The sequence below is a fragment of the Leptosomus discolor genome, chromosome 17, assembly GCF_034619465.1.
Source record: "Leptosomus discolor isolate bLepDis1 chromosome 17, bLepDis1.hap2, whole genome shotgun sequence".
NCBI classification, from domain to species: domain Eukaryota; kingdom Metazoa; phylum Chordata; class Aves; order Leptosomiformes; family Leptosomidae; genus Leptosomus; species Leptosomus discolor.
This window is the reverse complement of record NC_141407.1, coordinates 1,423,185-1,442,157: the sequence shown is the minus strand read 5'-3', so window position 1 is coordinate 1,442,157 and position 18,973 is coordinate 1,423,185. Positions and strand designations below refer to the sequence as shown.

At 49.8% G+C, this 18,973-nt stretch overlaps 1 protein-coding gene across 1 annotated transcript in view; it reads right to left on the bottom strand.

Annotated features, from left to right (window-relative positions):
• Positions 1-16,316, bottom strand: part of LOC104355060 (rho GTPase-activating protein 39-like) — a 45,903-nt gene extending 29,587 nt beyond the window's left edge. The window contains exons 1-4 of the mRNA XM_086474934.1: positions 16,158-16,316; positions 11,077-11,228; positions 8,982-9,091; positions 8,334-8,538 (exon numbers count right to left, since the gene is read on the bottom strand). Of these exons, the coding sequence (XP_086331060.1) occupies positions 8,334-8,538; positions 8,982-9,091; positions 11,077-11,228; positions 16,158-16,316 (626 nt within the window). The remainder of the gene's footprint in view (positions 1-8,333; positions 8,539-8,981; positions 9,092-11,076; positions 11,229-16,157) is intronic.
• Between the last annotated feature and the right edge of the window lie 2,657 nt (positions 16,317-18,973).

Below are 18,973 nucleotides of genomic sequence, written 5' to 3'. Positions count from 1 at the left end.
AGCTCAAGGGAAGATGAGGGGAAGGGTCTGAGATGGGGCCAAGACAAATCAGCAGCTCCCTGGCACAGGGATGCAGAGATCAAGCCCCTCCAGCCTGGCCCCGACATCAGCTCCTGACACTCACCAGCCCAGGACAAGCAGAGTGGGGCAGGTGAGCATCATCTGCTGATGCTCTGATAACGCACTTCAAGGGCTGACGCGATCGCAGGAGTGCCGGCGCCTGGTGAGATGTGCAGGGGAACTTGCTCTCGAGAGTGGGGAGGATCCGCAAAGCAGGATCTGCTCCTTTTGGGAGCTGCACCCTGTTATTAATGCCACTCGGGAGACCAAACCCCTGACTCCTGACAATGCAGGCAGCCGGCCCATGTGAGTGCCTGCCTGCAGGGCTCACATGCTGTGGGGCTGGAAGGGACCTCTGGGTCACCCAGTCCCTGCCTGAAGCCCACACTTGCTTGCCCAAAAGATAAATGCAGGGAGTGACTAGTGGACGAGACCATCTCCATTGCAAGCTCCTCCCTTGGCTGATGGGACAAAGCCCATGGTAGCCCTTTGGGTGTAAGGTGACCCAAAGGACAGACACAGCCTACTGCTGATCCATAATCCCTCTGCCACCCAGACGAGCCCCTCCAGCCCCAAGGTTCCTCACCAGCACCCACACTGGCCCAACCTAGGGTTCAGCAAGACAGCAACACAGGCAGTGCTGTAGGGTTGGTTTCCAGACAGATCGGCATGATGGTTTTGTGGCAACAGAGGTACTGGGTGGCACTGTCCTCGTATGTGGCACATCAGCCTTTAATACCGACCCACCTACCCCAAAAGGCTGGCCTGGGTGAGAGCAGAGGAGCTCAGCAAAGCCAACGCTTCCCCAGTGCTGTAGCCAAAACCATTTTGGCCAGCCCAGTAAACAGAAGAAGGGGGTGTACACCCCAGCAAGGTCTCCTCCTGTGCAGGAGAGATGCTGCCACTAATGCAATCCCACCCCCGGCGGCACACTCAAGGGTGCAGCTGAAAAGAGATAAAACTTCCACATGCCCCCCAGCTCTTCCTCACACCCCCAGAGTCCTGGCCCTCCACCCTCTTCCTCTGCCTTGTGTCAGTGGAGGCTGAAGGAAGGGAGCCCTATTTAAGCCAAGTTATTTTTGTTATTAATAAAAGCCCTCTGAAGAGGACAGGTCCAGGGTCACCCCTGAAACCAGCTCCTGTCCAGTGCCTTAAGGGCTTGCAGTGGCACAATCTCCAGCTGCTCCCTGGTGAGGGCACAGCAGCAGGAGCCATTCCCAGAGGAGCGGCAGGGTAAGGGAGATCCATTGCACCCCTCTCACACACCCTTCACTGCCAGCCTGCGGCTCCTCACAGGGGTCTGGGGTGATAGTGGCAGCACTGCAGTGTCCAAAATGGCAGCCCTGGCTCCTGGTGCTCAGCCCTGATGGCATAGTCGTGGGAGAAGAGGTGTTTGCTGGCAGGGCAGCACAGCCGTCGGCTCTGCCCTGGCTTTCTGAGGAAGGTCAGTGAGTCCCCTCCCATTGGGCAAGTCTGGGAGGAGGTTTAATTGCACATCATACCTCCCAGCTAGGAAAACCACAGGTGTATTCAATGCTGAGTGGTCTGGCATGCACCCCTAAAAAGCAGGCTGCTCCTCAACTTTTTGAGGACAGGTACAATGTTAGTTCAACCCAAAATTAACCTGAACTGCTTCTGAAAAGGTTCAATTCTCCCTACCATGACATCTGCCATGCAATGCTGACCTCCATGCAGCCTCACAGAGGGCTGATGTTCAGGACACCACAGACAGGCTGGCTGGGGAAGCTGATCCAGGTCTGTTTTCAGCCAGATCAGCTCACCTGGCTCAGGTTATCATCACCATGACCTTTTGCACCAGGCCACCGAGTGGCTAGGAGCAGACCACACTGCCTTTCCCCACAGCATCCACTCTTGCTGGGCTCTCACCATTGCCAGAGCAGGGCAGGGTGCTGCCAAGAGTGTGCCTGCAAGCAGACCCCACTTGGAAAACCCTGTGTCCAGAAAACATCTGGCTTGTTGTTTGGTATTTCTGGTTCAAACTACATCAGCTCCCGTATTCCATTTAAGGTGCAATATGAACAGCCATACCCGCATGCCATGCCATAGCTCGGGATGGGAGTCACCGAGTCAGCCTGATTATTTCCACGCAGTTGCAATACCAAACCATAGGCACAGGAACAAATCAGGAAGTCACTGCTATTATCAAGAGCATCGCCAACTGCAAAGAGGTCTCATCCATAAATTGGGCATAAAAGCAGAAAACAAGGGCAGCAGCAGAGCCCAGTAGTGGTGGGAAGAGAGCGAGATGAGTGTGTCCACAGAGACAGCAACAGAGAAGTGCAGGTAGGGCAAGAAACTGGCAAAGAGGGTCTGAGGGACACCTCAGAGGGGACACAAGAGGAGCAGTGACCTCTGAGAGCACCAAAACTCTTCACAAGAGTGACAGGCATTCAACAGGAAAAAGGGCACAGGGGACTGAAAAGGGGACTTAGACCCAGGTGGCACACTGGCAGCTTCAGGGGGAGAGAGGTTGCCTGCCAGTGCTGGGAGGTGAGGGGCTTCACCCAAAGGTGGGGAGCACAGCCTGCCACCCTTGGGAGGGGAAGGGCAGGGGAGGCAGAGAGCAGGCGTTAAAAGGGCTGGAAGAGGAAAGCAGGCATGGCAGGACACACACCACACACACCCCCACCGAAAGCACACAGAAATGCACACAGGAACAAGCTTCAGGGAAAGACAGAAGGTAGTCATGGAGTATTTGCTTGGCAAGGAAAAAAACCCCACAAAACCTAAAAAAGCCTTGCAAGACCCAGCTGAGTGATCAAGATGCAGTTGAGCAATCAACCTTTTTAATGTTCAAGAGCATGCTGTTTTGGATCTGTTTTGCCAGCAACTGGACTGACAAAGCTCTAAAACACTGACAGCTCTGCCAGCGCTGTTGCTCCTCGGGAGAGAGGAGAGGTCAGCTATTTTCTGTTAAGTGCAAGCTATTGAAAATAACAAATTCTTCTCATGGCACTTGGCCACAACTGAGTGTGTGTTGCTAACTATAGCCTTCCGTTTTAACAAGCTTACATTTATCTTTGCGTGCAAAGACAAGTGGACAACTCGGGTTGGTGACCTCTTTGCTCCCTTTAAAATTGAGGGGCTGAGGATGACCAAGGTGGAGTTTAACCAGGGGAAAAAAACTGCAGAACACACTGACATACCAAAGAGTTTGGCACAATCATATTCATATGTAAAGAAAGAAAAGGAAAAGCAAGGAGCACATTCCTGGAGCAGGGCCAGCCCTGGGCTGCCACACAAGCCTCGAACATAACATCAGGAAGTCTGGAAAGACGTGGTAAACCCAGGATTGCAAAGAGATAAGGGCACAACTTGGACATAAAAAAAAAGAAATTAATTCCAACCCCCCTTCACAGGGTTAAAGAAGTTTCCCGGGAATGGTCTGAATAATACTTTTACTGTGCTGGGCAACACAGAGTGGAGCGTGCGTCGGCTCCGCCGGCACGGCAGCGCCCAATCACAGTCACACCAGCAGGTTCACTGGGGTGTTTCACTCCGTCTCATCTCTCAGTACTCAACATCCCCAGGCACAGGACTTCTTTGTGGCCCAGTTTGCAAACCCAGACCGAATCCCCACTGCAGCCTGAACATGGGAACACACAGATCACCACCATCGAGGCAGCACCAGGGAACTAACCCAGTCACCAGAGCCCACAAGATGGAGGAATTTCAACAAAATCCCCACTTGCATCAAAAAACAAATGCACATTCCCAGTGTGCATCCTTCTGAATTATCAGGGAGAATTCAGGAGCTTCCTTCGTGTCCTGAGCAAACACACAATGACTTTCCGTGCCTTGTAGTTTGTAAACAGTCCACAGCTCCAGCTGCTCACCTCAAGCAGCTTGAGCCCTACCTGACTGCAAAGGCACTTGCCTCGGGCAGGCTGATTTTTTGCAGGGGTGGCAGGGCCATGGGTGGAGCTCAGTCCCCAAGCAGCAAGATGCCACGTAGGGGGACAGTGCACCAGGCATGCAAAAAGCAGGAGGAAGCATAGGGGTTTTTGTGCACAATTGCATCTCACATGGGCAGACAGGTTTGTTCCGAGCCGAACGCTCCATCCCTGCAAGCCAGCAGCTTGGTTTTTACAAAGTGTCTTATAGACAGACCAGGCAAGAGGCCGAACTGCTGCACTCTGTCCTGCAGCCTCTGGGACAAAGGTGGAGGACATTTGCAAACTTTGCTCCTTCAAAAACAGCTTGAGTCTTTCCTGGATGCCACTCCTGCTTGGTAAAGCCTGGGAATTAAAAATAAATTAATAATTTATTAAAAAAAAAAAAAAAAAGAGTATTTCAGCCTGAAAGAGCATTCTGCTAGCACTTCCTGTTTGGATCTTCTCACAAAGACTGTAAATGTTAGCATGAGGGCAAGGAAAGAATAAAATTGTTTTAACTAAACAGAAGGGAGCAGGACTAGAAATGGAAGGGACCAGGTACAGAAGAAAAGTCACTTGCAGGAAGGGCTAAGAAACCCCAAGAAGTTGCACAGCCACTACTCCACAGAAGAGCTGGTCTTCTTGCCACCGTCACCCAAGCAACACCACACCCCAGGTGGTGAAGCACGGTCCCTGGACACCACAAGGTTTTTGCGAGGCCATCCAAAGATAAGAATCACAGAATGGCTGGGGCTGGAAGGAACCTCTGGAGATCATCTGGTCCAACCCCTCTGCTAGAGCAGGGTCACCTAGAGCAGGTCACACAGGAACACATCCAGGCAGGTTTTGAATGTCTCCAGAGAAGGAGACTCCACAGCCTCCCTGGGCAGCCTGTTCCAGGGCTCTGTCACCCTCAGAGTAAAGAAGTTTTTCCTCATGTTCAGGTGGAACTCCCTGTGCTCCAGTTTGTGCCCATTGCCCCTTGTCCTGTCGCTGGGCACCACTGAGAAGAGCCTGGCCTCAGCCTCTTGACACCCGCCCTTTAGATGTTTGTAAGTGTTGATAAGGCCCCCTCTCAGCCTTCTCTTCTCCAGGCTAAAGAGCCCCAGGTCTCTCAGCCTTTCCTCGTAGGAGAGATGCTGCAGTCCCCTCATCATCTTCATAACCCTCTGATGGACTCTCTCCAGTAGTTCCCTGTCCCTCGAACTGGGGGGCCCAGAACTGGACACAGCACTCCAGGTATGGCCTCACCAGGGCAGAGCAGAGGGGGAGGATGACCTCCCCCGAGCTGCTGGCCACACTCTTCTTCATGCACCTCAAGATGCCGTTGGCCTTCTTGGCCACAAGGGCCCATTGCTGGCTCAGGGTCATCCCGTTATCCACCACAACTCCCAGGTCCCTCTGCAGAGCTGCTCTCCAGCAGGTCAACCCCCAACCTGTACTGGTGCATGGGGTTACTCCTCCCCAGGTGCAGGACCCTACACTTGCCTTTATTGAACCTCACCTGGTTCCTCTCTGCCTGCTCTCCAGCCTGTCCAAATCTCACGGAATGGCAGCCGAGCCTTCTGGTATATCAGCCACTCCTCCCGGTTTTGTGTCATCAGCAAACTTGCTAAGGATGCTCAGGGTCCCTTCATCGAGGTCGTTGATGAATAGTAGAGATAAATTCGTTGAACAGAGTAGTTGAGTATGTTGAAGAAGAGTAGAGAGATGTTTTCTCAGCTGGAGCTGTCAGCTTGAGACCAGCGTGATGTGACCACCTGGTCTTCTGCATGAAACCTTCTCTCTGCTCATCACCTATGCACGCCACTCAGCATCAACTCGAGAACATATTCACCCGTCAAAGGAAAGAGAGCCCCAAGGAAAGCCCCAGGAAACTCCTGTGTCGGGGAGCTTCACGCCAGGCTGCAAGCAAACCCCTCTGCGTGGCTACAAGGAGAGCTCTTACAGCTTGATCCCCCATTTCACTTCCATGTTCTGTAATTTTCGGACTTCTGTGCTCCAAGCCAAGATCTCACCTCCTTCCCCCACTTCCCTTCTTCAGGATGAACCCTGCAGAGGGCTGAGGCAGTACCAAGTCCTTCTTGGCCAAACATCACTCCATATCAACTGGGATTTTTGAAGACTAATGCCCTCAAAGGCAGCCTGCAGCATGCTCAAAGGTGGTCCCAACACAAAGAAAAGCACCTAGGAAATGAAGCTCTTCCTTCAGGAAACAGGAGTCTGAATGCAGCCAGTGTACTTAGTATCACAGAAAGATGGCTGTACTCAGAGGACAAGGGACCCTCCTGGACAGCAGGAGACTGAAGAACTTGAGGGGTCATAGGCAAACATGACCTTTAGGAGTGCTGATGCTTCCCTTAACATCATCTCTGCACCTTGCATGGACAAGGTGTTGCTACAACACCCTGCACAGGGCAGCCACCTTGCTGTGTCCTTGCATGAAGAGCAGCAGTTCTTTGCTGAGGGTTCCAAGCCAGGGCTGATGAAGCCTTTGCAAAGCTCCAGGAGGTAGCGGGGCCTCAGGACCAGGCAGATCCCACCATCAGAGGTCATCTAACTGAGGATGCATCAATGCTGAGACCAAGTGCCTATTAAGTGGTCCTCCTTGAGGATGAGGAATGAAGAGTTTGGCCATCGGGCATACACAGAGACTGAAGTACAACTCAGAGACCGGTCACGCTGTGACATGGCTGGAGGCAGAGATGCATACGTGGGGTCCAGGGCTCCTCACTGCAGCAAGCAGCTGGGGTGATGGGGCATGTGAAATCATCTGTCCTACAGAGACAGGGAGTTCAGAGCCTCCTTCATTTGCTGCTAATGGAGCGTACAGCAAGGGGCCCATGAGAGGGAGCAGAAGCAGCCTCATGGAGAATGAAGCCATGTTTACATCCCCTGCCAAAGGGCGGCCCCAGCAGCAGACCAAGGCAAACGAGTTAAGAAATGGGGAGCGGGTACCATCCTGGGGGCACCAAAGTTGCTGACATCGCTGCTGCTCTACAGGTCCAGGCTCCTGGCTGGCTGGTGAACAGCCAAGGCTGTGCTCAAGCACTCCAACGTCAGCACAGCTTTTTTTTTTTTTTCTTTTTCTTTCAGAGGATCACACTTACTCCTTTGCCTTCTGCATGACTGGCAAAGCCACCCCAGCACACTGGGTGGGTTGTCAGACAGACTCCCCTTAGAAAAACTTCACTCAGTGAAGACTCTGAGCAATAAATTGAAACCCCTGGGTGGCTCCAAGTCGCTCAGATTGGCACATCAAAGCCAGAACAAAGCTGTAAAACTCATCTGTATCCTGGAGCAGCAGTGGGCCTCCAAGAAGGTGTCTAGCACCAGCTCCTTGCTGCGATGCTCCACCAGCTGACTCAGTCAATTTAGGCTTTCACTGCCTTCTCTCAGCCAAGTCCAAAAAAGCTGTAATTTAGATTTTAGGGAAAAAAAAAAAAAAAAAGTACTCAAAATAACCCTCTCCCCCCCATATATATATCTCTCTCTGAACTTCTTTTGAATACACATGCATCCTTCTAACAAAAATTATAGAGGAACTAAAATAAATATAATGCCAGCCTGTTTCTAAAACTCTCCTGCTTCCGAAAATAAGCATTATGCAAACAAACCAACGTCTGCTTTACAGGAGACAGACCAGACTGTGAAAATATAGAACAAATGGCTCCAATTGCTCAAAGCCTGAGCACATATGCTCAGCTCCAGCGAGAGAGAACAGTGACAGCCCTCTGAAAGCAGAGCCCAGCCCTGCAACACGTTACAGAGAGGAAAACAGCACAGCACCATGACTTTAGGTGGGTTAGATACAGGAGAGAGCCTGGGAAAAGGTCCTATCACATAAAGCGTCACATTACTTTGGTGTTTTTAATTAAAAAGAAAACAAATAACCAAAGCCCCAAGCCTTCTGCTAAGTGGTATTTTCAAAGAGATGTCAGATGAGAAACTTTGTGGCCTTTTGGTTACTTAGCCTCTGCTGGTTCTTGCCTCCTCCCTTGTTGTTCCCAAACTTTCCCCCAGCCCTTGTGCCAGCACTGCTGGCTCCCATCTTGCCACTGTGAGTCTCCCAGCTCCAGAGCAAAACTGACAGCAATGAGGCAGCTTGTCTATGGGAGTGGGCCAGGGCAACGCCAAAATGAACAGCAGATTCCTCCAAGATCTTGTCTCGGAGAGAAAGTAAGAAACAAGGACTTTCAGGACACAGCTGAGACTTCCTGGGGTCTCCAGAATAGGACCTGTGGGGGCAGAAGGGAATCCTGCCCAAGGGAGGACGGACACCATGCCGAGTCACACTACAAAGATAATCAACTCAAAATAAGGCCCAGAAGAGTCCCAAAGGCATAAGGTCCTATAGCCTGACACCAGCACCTGAACCTTGGGTGGGATGAATGCATGGGTGTCTCGGAGCACTGTATGTCATCGGGCAGAAAGGAGGGCAGCACAGAAACTCCCACCACACCAAACTTCATGTTCTCCATCATCCACTCTGCACTGAGCACTGCCCACCAGGACTTGCGCAGCCCCCCAGCAGCACCAGGCTTGTACTGATCCAGACCCTGAACACACTCCTGGGCAAGCCCTGGAGTGACCCAGAGCACCCCATGAGGAGTAGGAGACAGAGGGACTCGAAGTGCTGCTCACCTGCACCCTATCCTCTATCCCTCCTCCACAGACAGGGGTTCTGCGACAGAGGAAGAGCAAGGGGCAGGAAAACCCCCTGTTTTCATGGCTTTGGGACAGAGTGTAAAGCACCTGCTGGATGGGCACTAAGAGCACAGGAATAGTTCAGGTACCAGAGATGTGGGCACAGTCGCCAGGGGACTGCGCAGACCAGCACTAAAGGAAATTGCACCTGAGGGCAGGAGAAGTAAAATCCACTCCCATTAAAAAAATCTTGACAATGCAGACTGGCCATGGCTCTGCCCACACCTGCACAGCTGGGGTGAGCATAGGCTCTTGCCACAGCTTCTCTGTCAGAGGTGCAGAGTGGGGCTGGCTGCCGTGCCCAGGGAAAGGACCCACCACTCCCTTGAAGGCCAAGGGCCTCTCGCTTCTCTCTGTCCCCAAACTGCCAGTGGGTGTTAGCACCTCGGACTGCTTTGTGGGCAAGGAGCAGCTGTGGCCACTGCAGCCTGGGCAGAGGGTAAGACGTAAAATGTCAAAAAGCATTCAGCATCAAGAAGGTTACAGGCTCTTCCCTCTGCTCTTTGCAAGGGTTCCCAAGCTGGCCAGGGACACGGATCTGGCTTGGCAGCCTCTCCTGTGTATCTGTCCCAGGAGTTTTACATGACTGGGGAACAAAATCCCTTGTAGAGTCTGAGTGCCAGGCCACAACAGAGCAGTGACCCAATTTCCTTGGGCTACAGATCTGCCCAGGCAACTTGTCCAGCCCTTGAGCTGCCACCATGGCATCCCCTGGATCTCTCCTGCCACCAGGGCTGGAGGTTTTGTTTTGCATGTCAGAGCATGGCCCACACCCCCAATCCTTAAACAGGCTCCCTAAAGCTCTGCTTTGCCCCAGACGCAGCGGCACCTCCTAAGCTCAGTGAAGGCTTCAGCAGAGTCGTTTTTCCTTTTAAGGGCTGAGCATTTGAGAACGAGTTTCAGAAGAAAAAAAACCCCAAACAACACAAAACACCCGTACTGGCAGTTTTCAACCTCTCTCTCTCCTTCCAAAATGGGCTGCATGGATCCACAGCCCCATCCAAATCCCAGCTGCTGGAGGGGAGGCAGCAGTGGGGAAGGCTCGATGCCAGCCGGACAGTCCCTGCCCAGGAGGGGAGCTGAGGCCTAGCACAGCTCAGTGCTGTCCTCCCACCTGCACAGCCATGGGCTGCATCAATCCCAGGACACACTGTCAGACCTGTTGTCACCAGGACTCAGAATAGAACCAGTGGTGCCACACTTTGATGGTAACTGCATCCCACCTCAACACACTCATAACCAGACTTTATCCCCAACAAACAGGATTTACATGGGAAAAACCTGGATTTTAGCAATTCCTAGAAAGGAAATACTTCACAGCTGCTCAGGTGAAGGCATTACACGACAACCTGTGAGTTCAGCAACAACTGACCACCACAGCTGGGACGCACCCTGACCTCCCTCCATCCCCTGGTGCTGCCCCACCATGAATTCCAAGCTCAGCCCCAGGGCAGCAGCCTGACACCTTCCCATCACCCCCAGAGATGATGCCCCTGGTTTCAGGGAGGACTTGTACAGGCACATACACTGTAAGCACAGCTTGATGAGCGTCATTGCAGCCATCCCACCTATACACGGCCCCACCAAAGGGGCAGCCTGTACATGCATGAGGCCATTGCCAGCTGCACCAGCTCGACCCTTTCAGATGTGCAGATCTCCACAGCAAGGTACCCAAGGTCACACATCTCCTTTCTCCTTATGTCTTCTCAGGACACACCAAGCTGAGACACATGCTTCCAGCTGGGGCAGAGTAGGGCTTTATCCACCTCTGGGAGCACGCGCTGGTGCCGAGTCATATAGGATCTGCCCAAGACAGGACTCAAAGGACCTCAGAGCCTCCCAGCATGAATGCAACACTAAAATTAGGCCTGGGCTGTTCCCGTTTTTATCAGTGGGATGGACACACGGCAAGAGGAAGGGACAGAGCCAGAACTCACACACAAGTCTCCTGCCTTCCCAACCAGCCCCAGCACCACAGGGCTACCTGCTGACTGAAACTGTGGTCAGTGACCAGAACGCTGAACATGGTTTGCTCCTGTTTCCACAGAACTTAAAAGTCCCCTGAACATCTCGCCAGCCACTGAACAGAAGTAAACCAGACCTGAGCAGGGTGGCATTTCCCAACACTGACAAGGCTGTGCCCGGGGCCAAGAGCATCATGCTGATACGGCTGCAAGAACGAGGCAGAGAAGATGCACCTGCCAAAAGGATCAAGGGTAAAAGCCCAGAGCCCTGGAGAAGCAGCACATGCCAAGTGCTCTCCCTATGCCAAAGCAAGTAATATCACACTGATGATATCCCTGCTAATTCAAGGATATGGCAGTACCCGCTGCCCTCTCTGTCATTCTAGGAATTACTGACAAAGGTCCTGATTTATCTAGCTTGCTGCCCAGCTGCTTCAGGACTGATTTACTCTTCACAACCTCCTATATCACCACTACTGATTTCAGGGATTCCTCCCAGCATTGCCACGAAGCCCTTGCAGCTGGGGACCCTGCAGCTGCTGCCTTGGACAGTCGATGCCAAGGAGAACAGCCCCAGAACAGGAGGCTTCACAATCAGAAGCTGTTTTGTAAGAACTGCCCCACATCACATAAATCCAGCAACTGCTCCACCGCCCCGGCAGCAGCCCACATCACTCACGCTGCGCGAGGAACACGACCCTGCAGCATTATCGTGGCAGCCAACTAATTTTCATGATTTCTGTGCACAGCTCGATCATCCTGGGCCTAGTGAAACCATGCAAGGCATTGCATGGCCACAAACATGCTGCATTGCTACAGGCCATATAGTTTCCCCATACAGGGTGGGGAAAGAAGAACAATTTTTGTACCATCTACATTGAAGGGAAGAGAGAGCCCATAGCAGCCACGACAGAGCAAAGCAAACAGCCAAGTGCCAGAGGCTCGCTCACATCAGGTACAGAGATGTTTGTTTGCTGCACAAGGGAATGCTGAGCAACAAGGACAAAACATTTACAGAGGTTTCTGAATTATGTTGGTGAGTGAAGACAGGAACAGAAAAGAAACCTACAAAACCAGAAAAGAGGAATCTATCAGACGGTGCCTCGGGACCAAGCAGCCGCCTTAGCGAGAGCATGCGGGGACAGGGACTGAAAGGACCCAAGACACCCACCTCAGGTCTAAAATAACTCCACCAGACTGTAAAAAAATCCACAACTTCAGCTTTTCCAAAGGAGGCACAGGAACTGGCAGTAGTGGGAGGCAGGAGCAGACCAAGTTGTGGGTCAGGGTGGAGCACCTGCAAGGCAAGGCTGTACACAAACAGCCCGGTGTCACCAAGAGTGCTGGCTGTTGACTCCCTACAAACAGCTGGATCACAGAGTGGAAGGCTTTCAAGCACCAGCCTGCAAAGCTACATATCTGAAGCAGCAACATTCCTAAATGCGTGGCATTAGCAAAATAATGGCCCTCTGTCTCTCTTCATTTAAAGGGCTGCCAATCATTTATTAGCTGAAACACAGAGTCCCTTGAAAACTCATGCACAACACAGATGGGGTTTGCAAGGGACCGGGTTATTTCTCAGCTAGCAGAGCCCACAAGACACTGGTGGCTAAAAGCATAAAACAAAGATAACAGTGTTTCATCACAACTTTTTCAGGCCATTTCATTCTTCAGCAAATCTCTCCAGCTGCAGCTGTCTCTGCCTACTCTTCTGAAAAAACCAAGCAGGAACAAATGCAGAGAAGCTCTTGAAAGTATTAGCTGTCCAAGCTTGTTAAGCGTGACTCAAGTTAACTGCTACAGTGCCGGGATGGCAGAGGAATTTGGCAGCGAGTCAAAGTCAATAGGAAACACAGAGTCCACAAACAAATAACTCTCCCCTGCGCCATGAGTTGCCATCAGGAAACTCATCCCAACAGCACTCCACGCAGAGGAGCTGTTTCAGAGTCATCATCTTCCCCAGCCCAAAGCACACTAATTTCCTCTGGCAAGGGAAGAGAGGCAGTAAATAAATACCCAAAAACCTCAGCCACAGAGTTCATAAACCCTTCATAAAACAATAAGCAAAAAACCCCTCTTTTCCATGAGAAATTAATTTCTTACATTGGTTTTGCTTACAGGAATTGCTGAACAAAAAGCACATTGGACATGACAGAGTAAGGATGTTGCAAAGCCAACAAACTGGACTGCACATTAGTGGACCCCTCCTGCAGCCCCAGAGCTTCCCTCTCCCACACGCTTGCCCCACAGAGCAGCACACTGTTCCCTGCTCCATGCACACCTCGATCTCTGAAAAGCTCACCCACCCATGAGTGAATTCGCATTTTGGGATGAAAAACACAGCCTGTGTTTGATTTTTTTCCATCATTTTTAATTCTGATGTAATAAACCATGAAAAAAAGCTTCCTCCAAAAGGAAAGGTGTATTTAAGTATTGCCCTGAACTGACATTCTTTTCCTGATGGTCTCGAAAACATTATGGGGCGGGTAGCAGTCACATCCTGAGAGCTGCATTTCAACCTGCTACACACTTGTGGCTGGAAGATTAGCAGTGACTATAGTAATACCTCTGAACCCTAAATAAACAAAAATACTAACCACATATACTTCTGGTGCTTTGTCACTAACATGATCTGGCTTGATTTAATGAGAAAGAAAGACTGAGTCACTCAACGTTGCCTTAAAACGCAGTCACAGCCTTTTTAAAACGGAACATCTCTGTGATCTCACACGTTGGAACAAAGCATGATTAGTTAAAGCCCAAAATCTGCCTCTGCTCTCAGCATGTCATAGAAACAAAGGTGGGATTAACCTTCCTGAAATTCAGCAAGAAGTCAGTTATCGGTGAATAATTCTGTCAGTCACGAATGGCTCTCGAAAAGGGTCTCAGTTGTTTCTTGGGGATGTCCAGGAGAAAAGCCAGCTGGGCTGTGTGAGCCAGTACCATGCCCCAGGCTCACTGGGCTGAACTCCCATGTCGTGTGTGCTGCCTCCCCAGGAGCTGTAGCCCTTGGCAGCACCTCTGGTTGTACAAGGTTCAACGGACCCTCCCAAGAAACAGGTAGCGCAGCAATAAAAGAAGGATGCAGTCACTCCCTGCGGACACGACTGAATTATTTCTTGCCTTGGACCAACCTTTTGCAGGGCATATGCTCATTTCTTCAGCTTCTCCAAGGAGGCTGGCAGGATAAAAGATTCTGTGGTTTTACTACATCATTTTCTCTCAGTTAGGATGGTAGGCTGTCAGTCCAGCAGGTCGGGGAGATCTAGGAAAGGGTGATGTCACAGACAGCGACATCAGAAGAAGCTGCAAGACTTGAGACCACAGGAAAATAAGGAAAACCAAGTGCTCATAGTGTGTCTTCCTTTTAACTCTTGGGTTGGTGAGGAAAGGGGGCACGGAGGCTTTTACGGTTAATAGCTACACTTCTGCAGAAGAAAAGCAAACTCCCTGGGGGAAGAGGAAATTTGCCTGGCAAAACAACTTGTTCCTCTGGAGGGATGAAGTTGGATGACAGCACAGTTGTGACTTGTGCACAGCCAGAACCAGACCTGGGGACAGACTCATGGCCCCAGTCCTTGCCCATCACAGGGCATCACAGATGCTCAGGCTCAACAGGAACCGACAGCAAGAGCAAAAGCCCAAGTCCCACCTTTCCCACAGCTCCTCAGCAGGTGCCAAAAGACCTGGCAATGGTATTTCTGACACACTTCCAACTTAAAGGAGATTTATACGGGCATGCTAATGCATCTGCATCTGGGAAAAAGTGGATGTGCACTCGGGGGTTTTACACACAGCTAAATTCAACTACTGCCAAGAACAGCTGAACTGCAAATTTGAATACACAGGGTTTATCTTGCTTAAATGACTGAGAGATAAGTAAAGAAATCTCACAGACTAGAGCCTGGCCCAAATCATGTTTAGTTTGCAGTGGGTTCTCCCCTTGACCAAGTGGGCCTGACAAACACTTGTGCTTCTGTGCATAGCTGGAAGAGTAAATATGTGTCATCTGTTTGTCTTGGTTTAAGAGGCAGGGGGAAAGGAATAAAAATTCAGACTTGGCTTTCTTATAAACAGCACAGGAGAGACAGCTCAGCTCAGGAGGAGACTGCAGAGCTGACAGGATCTCCAGAACAAAAAAACTCACCACCAACAACAAAAAAAAAAAATCCAGGAAATCCCCAGTGTCACTTCTCCCCACAATTGATTTAAAACAAGCTTATCCCTTGCACTTGGTACATGAGGAAGAAGAAACTTCCTGGCTATGAGGGGGGGAAACACAGCTATTAATAGCACCACAATGAGCAAGTATCAGAAGTTATGTTGCAGCCCTGGAAGATCTTGGCTGGATCTTGAAAATATCTGTTGCCAGGGCAGTAATTGCTATACATGGTAACAGCGAACAGTGGTGTGAGAACAATTTACTTTTTGATTTGGTGCCCAAAACAAGTTCCTCTTGTTTTCTCTCACCAAAAACCCAAGCATTTATTAGCTCGTGTTCAGTCCAAAACTGAGCTTTTCACTTTCAGAAGTGGCAAAGAAGGTAGCAAAAAAGGGGCAAACTCAGAAAGACATTAAAGCAGGCAGTGCTTTCTCTGTTCTCCTTTTACAGCATAGCCAATGGATTGGGGGCAACGATCAGGACCACATTCAACTTCCCTTTACATTGATGTCCACCCAGACAGCCCTCATCTGCCTCCAGTACATAGTATTTGTCAGTAATAAAAAAAAAATAAGAGCAAAAACCACAGAGGCACTTATTCTACTTCCAGCAGTTAGATGCAAGGGCTTTTCTGAGATGGGATGACCTAACACTCACTTAACACTCAACAGTGGTGACGTGACCTTTTCATTCTGTCCTCTGCGCCCCTCTGTTGTTCACAACTTCCTTTTCCCTTCCTGCAGCTCTGCCAAACACCAGCCAATACTTTTGCAGGAACACCCGTTACCCCCAACCTCATGCCTGAATTTCAGTGCTCAGGATTTCTTACCTCATTTGCTCAGAGCTCATCACTGTGCACGTGGACTGTGGCACGCTCTTCCCCAGCCACTGCTTTCATCCCTGTTTCTAGGTCACGTACAAACACTCTGAGCAACACAGATCCTAGCCTGGCTCCCCAATGGACTGCCCTCCGCTGTGAAGCCTGACAATCTACTCCTCATCTTTGCAGCCTATCTTTCAAGCACTTATTCACCCATGCATCCCATGATGGACTTTCCTTGGATATCCCATGCTGAAACCTTTCAGAGAGGTCCACTAGACCACTCCACTGGATCACCCCTGCTGTGTGCTTGCAAACACCTTCCAAGTACCAATGGAGTCATGTGGCTCAACTTTGGTCTACAAAAGCCATGCCAGCTCTTCCATGACATGTCCTGACTATGTACGTTCCTACTTAATGTTGGCTTCTGGAAACTTCCAAGAATGTAAGATACACAGCTTGGGTTGAAACCAACTGCCCCTCCATCCTCTCTATAGCCGGGACAACAGAAGAGGTTTGTTAGGCAAAGCACATGAGCCTGGTCATACCTTCTTCTCCATCTTCTTCCTTATTGCCCCAGAATCCACATTTGTATTGCGGATGCTAAAGGCACATCCCTGGCTGTTCTTCCTAGTATCTGTTTCAGACTGGCTGCCCATAAGTTTAGCCAAGTGTTTTTTGAACTTGCTGATGCCTTTCCAATCCATAACCCCCTAGGACAATGAATTCAGAATTTCATCACACATTGCGTAATATAAAAGTACTTCCTTCTACCTGCTTTAAGCCAATCTTTTACAGGTTGCATCACGTGCCCCTGGTTCTAGTGCCACAAGACTTGGTAGATAAAAATCAACTTTATCAGTGCCTTTGCAATTTCATATACCTTGATGATAAGCTATGCCAGACTTCTGTTCCAAACCAAGGAGTCAAAAAAATTTTTGTGCCTCCTTGTAAGGCAGCTGCATTGTTGTTTTAATTGTCTTCTCTGCAACCTTTCCACACCACTGTGCTTCTCAAGATGAGAAACCATAACAGTATGCAGCCCCCGAAATACGCACCAAGGTGTTATAGAGGGTCAAAATTACATCCCCTGCTTCAGTATTATCTCCCTTGCTGATGGTGACCAAAATTTACTGGCTTCTTTGCCTAACACTGCACGCTGAGCTGACGATTTCAAAGAATTGATGATGATGACTTCAAGCTCCTTCTTGAGCTGTAACCACCAGTTCTAGGTTCAGCATCATACATGCCCAGTATAGATAATTTTCCCCTATGGGTACCCCACATTTTCCTACACTGAAGTTCATCTGCCTCTTATTTGCTCACTCGCTCAGTTCTGTGAGGTCCTTCTGGATTTCGTCACCTTCAGTGAGGCATTCAACCACCTGAAGGAATTGAGGATCCTCTGCAAACCTGGGGATTTGACTGCACCCCTCCATGCCTGAGGGTGCTTCCATCCCACAGGATGAAAACCAGTCTGTGGGGCCTCCCTGCTGACTCTTACCCATGCTGAAAAACAACCATTAAACCCTGTGCTTTGCATCCTATGCTTTCACCAGCTCTTGGTCCATAACAAGACCTTTCTTCCATGCCCATGTTGACTTAGTTTCTTAACAGACTTTGGTGGAGAACCTTGTCAAAAGCTGTTTGAAAACACAGATATATGAAGTCTATTGCTCCTCCTACCCATGTGCTCACTTGGCTCTAGCAGGTCTGTGAAGCAGGGCTTGATTTTATGTTAGCCCCATTAACTCTTTTCCAAGAAGCCATGCTTGGCCATGCCTTCAGTGATCTTTTCTTCATTGCAGAGGCCCAGGCACAGAGGTCAGACCCTCCGCTTTTAAAAAATACCATTGCATTTGCCACCATCAATTTCTGTGATACCAAGGGCACTTAAGCAACAGGATAGACAGGAAAGTATCTCAGCAATTTCAGATTCAAGATCCTACAGCACTCTTGAGTAAATGCTATCTGTTCCTTACAGTTTCATATCAGTTCCTCTGTTTGCTCTAAAGCTATTTCTACTGACATTCAATGCGAGACAACTTCTCAGACAGCTCTTTTGTAGCGAGCTTGTAGTTTGCAAAGCTACAAAGCTCCTCCATAAGTGAAGACTGCCAAAAAAATAGTTTAGATTTTTCTGTGATGGCTTTATCTTCCATGCCTCTCACACCTTGATCTCTTCTGCTGCTTGTCTCCAAAAGGTTTCTGATGCATTCAAAAGTTAATCATTATTAGGCAAATTCACTCTTCAAAAGCCTTATTCTAGCCTGCCTTATTTTGATTTTACATGTAATCTGCTGAACTACATATTTTTTTTGGTCTTCTTGTATGAATACAACTTCCCCTCTTTGACCTTTAAAAGAGAAAAAAAAAAAAAAGTCTTTGATCTGTTCTTGGTGGAGGTATCCATTTCTTCCGAGCCACCAATGTCGTCACCAAATAACCTCCATAACCCCTCTGGTCCTATCAGCTACTCTCTAGCAGAGGGACAGAGCAGTACAAGGCAGACAACTATCAGGGCTCTTGTTGCAACAAGACAGCCCCTTTTTAGCAGGCTTGGGAGTAAATGCTAGCTCTACAGCAGGGCAGACTTCAGTCTTATTAATTTTATTAACGCTGCCAGATACAAAGAGCCCATCATAACCACAGGCTCAGAGTTATCATGACTGCTCCTGGGCACATACGTACTGAGTTTTCACAGGTAACCGGATAGTCCCAGTTTCCAGATGGAGATGTATTTCTGGCTGAAAATATGTTATGTGACCAAAGCACCTCCCGAGGCACCCACCAGATGCGAGACAGAGGGGTCAAGGCTCCTTCTTACTGGGGCAATACTGGACCACATCAAAGCATAGCCAACATCCCAGGAGAGCAGTGTCCAGTGGCAGCATCTCCCTTTCAGGGAGCAGCCACAGCCTGGACCTTCTCCCTTGTTTTTGGCACCACTGAGTGCACAGAGCTGTGGTCAAGGTCAAGGCCCACACGGCTCCTGCCAAAGTCCTGCTGGAGGCAAAAGGCAAGGCCCAATTGCTAACAAACTGCAAAACAGGTTTAGTCAACAACAGGTTTTAATTTAAAGAAAATAAAGTTCACCAATCAGTTTTTGCTTGAAGTACAAGAAAAGCGAGGGTTTGCATCTCCCAGCTGTTCATTACTCCTCCGGATGTCTTCTGTCACAGCGTAGCAGGTGTGAAGTTGGAAGAGATGAAGCCTGATACTCTCCTGCACCTTGAGCAGCACAGAAAGCTCTGCCATGACAGTGCTACACCCTGAAAGGAACTGGCTGAGCGTCCCCCCAGCAGCACTGACATTGCTGTTTGTCCGCAGGCCCACATACCGCCTGTCCTAATGAAGGGCTGCA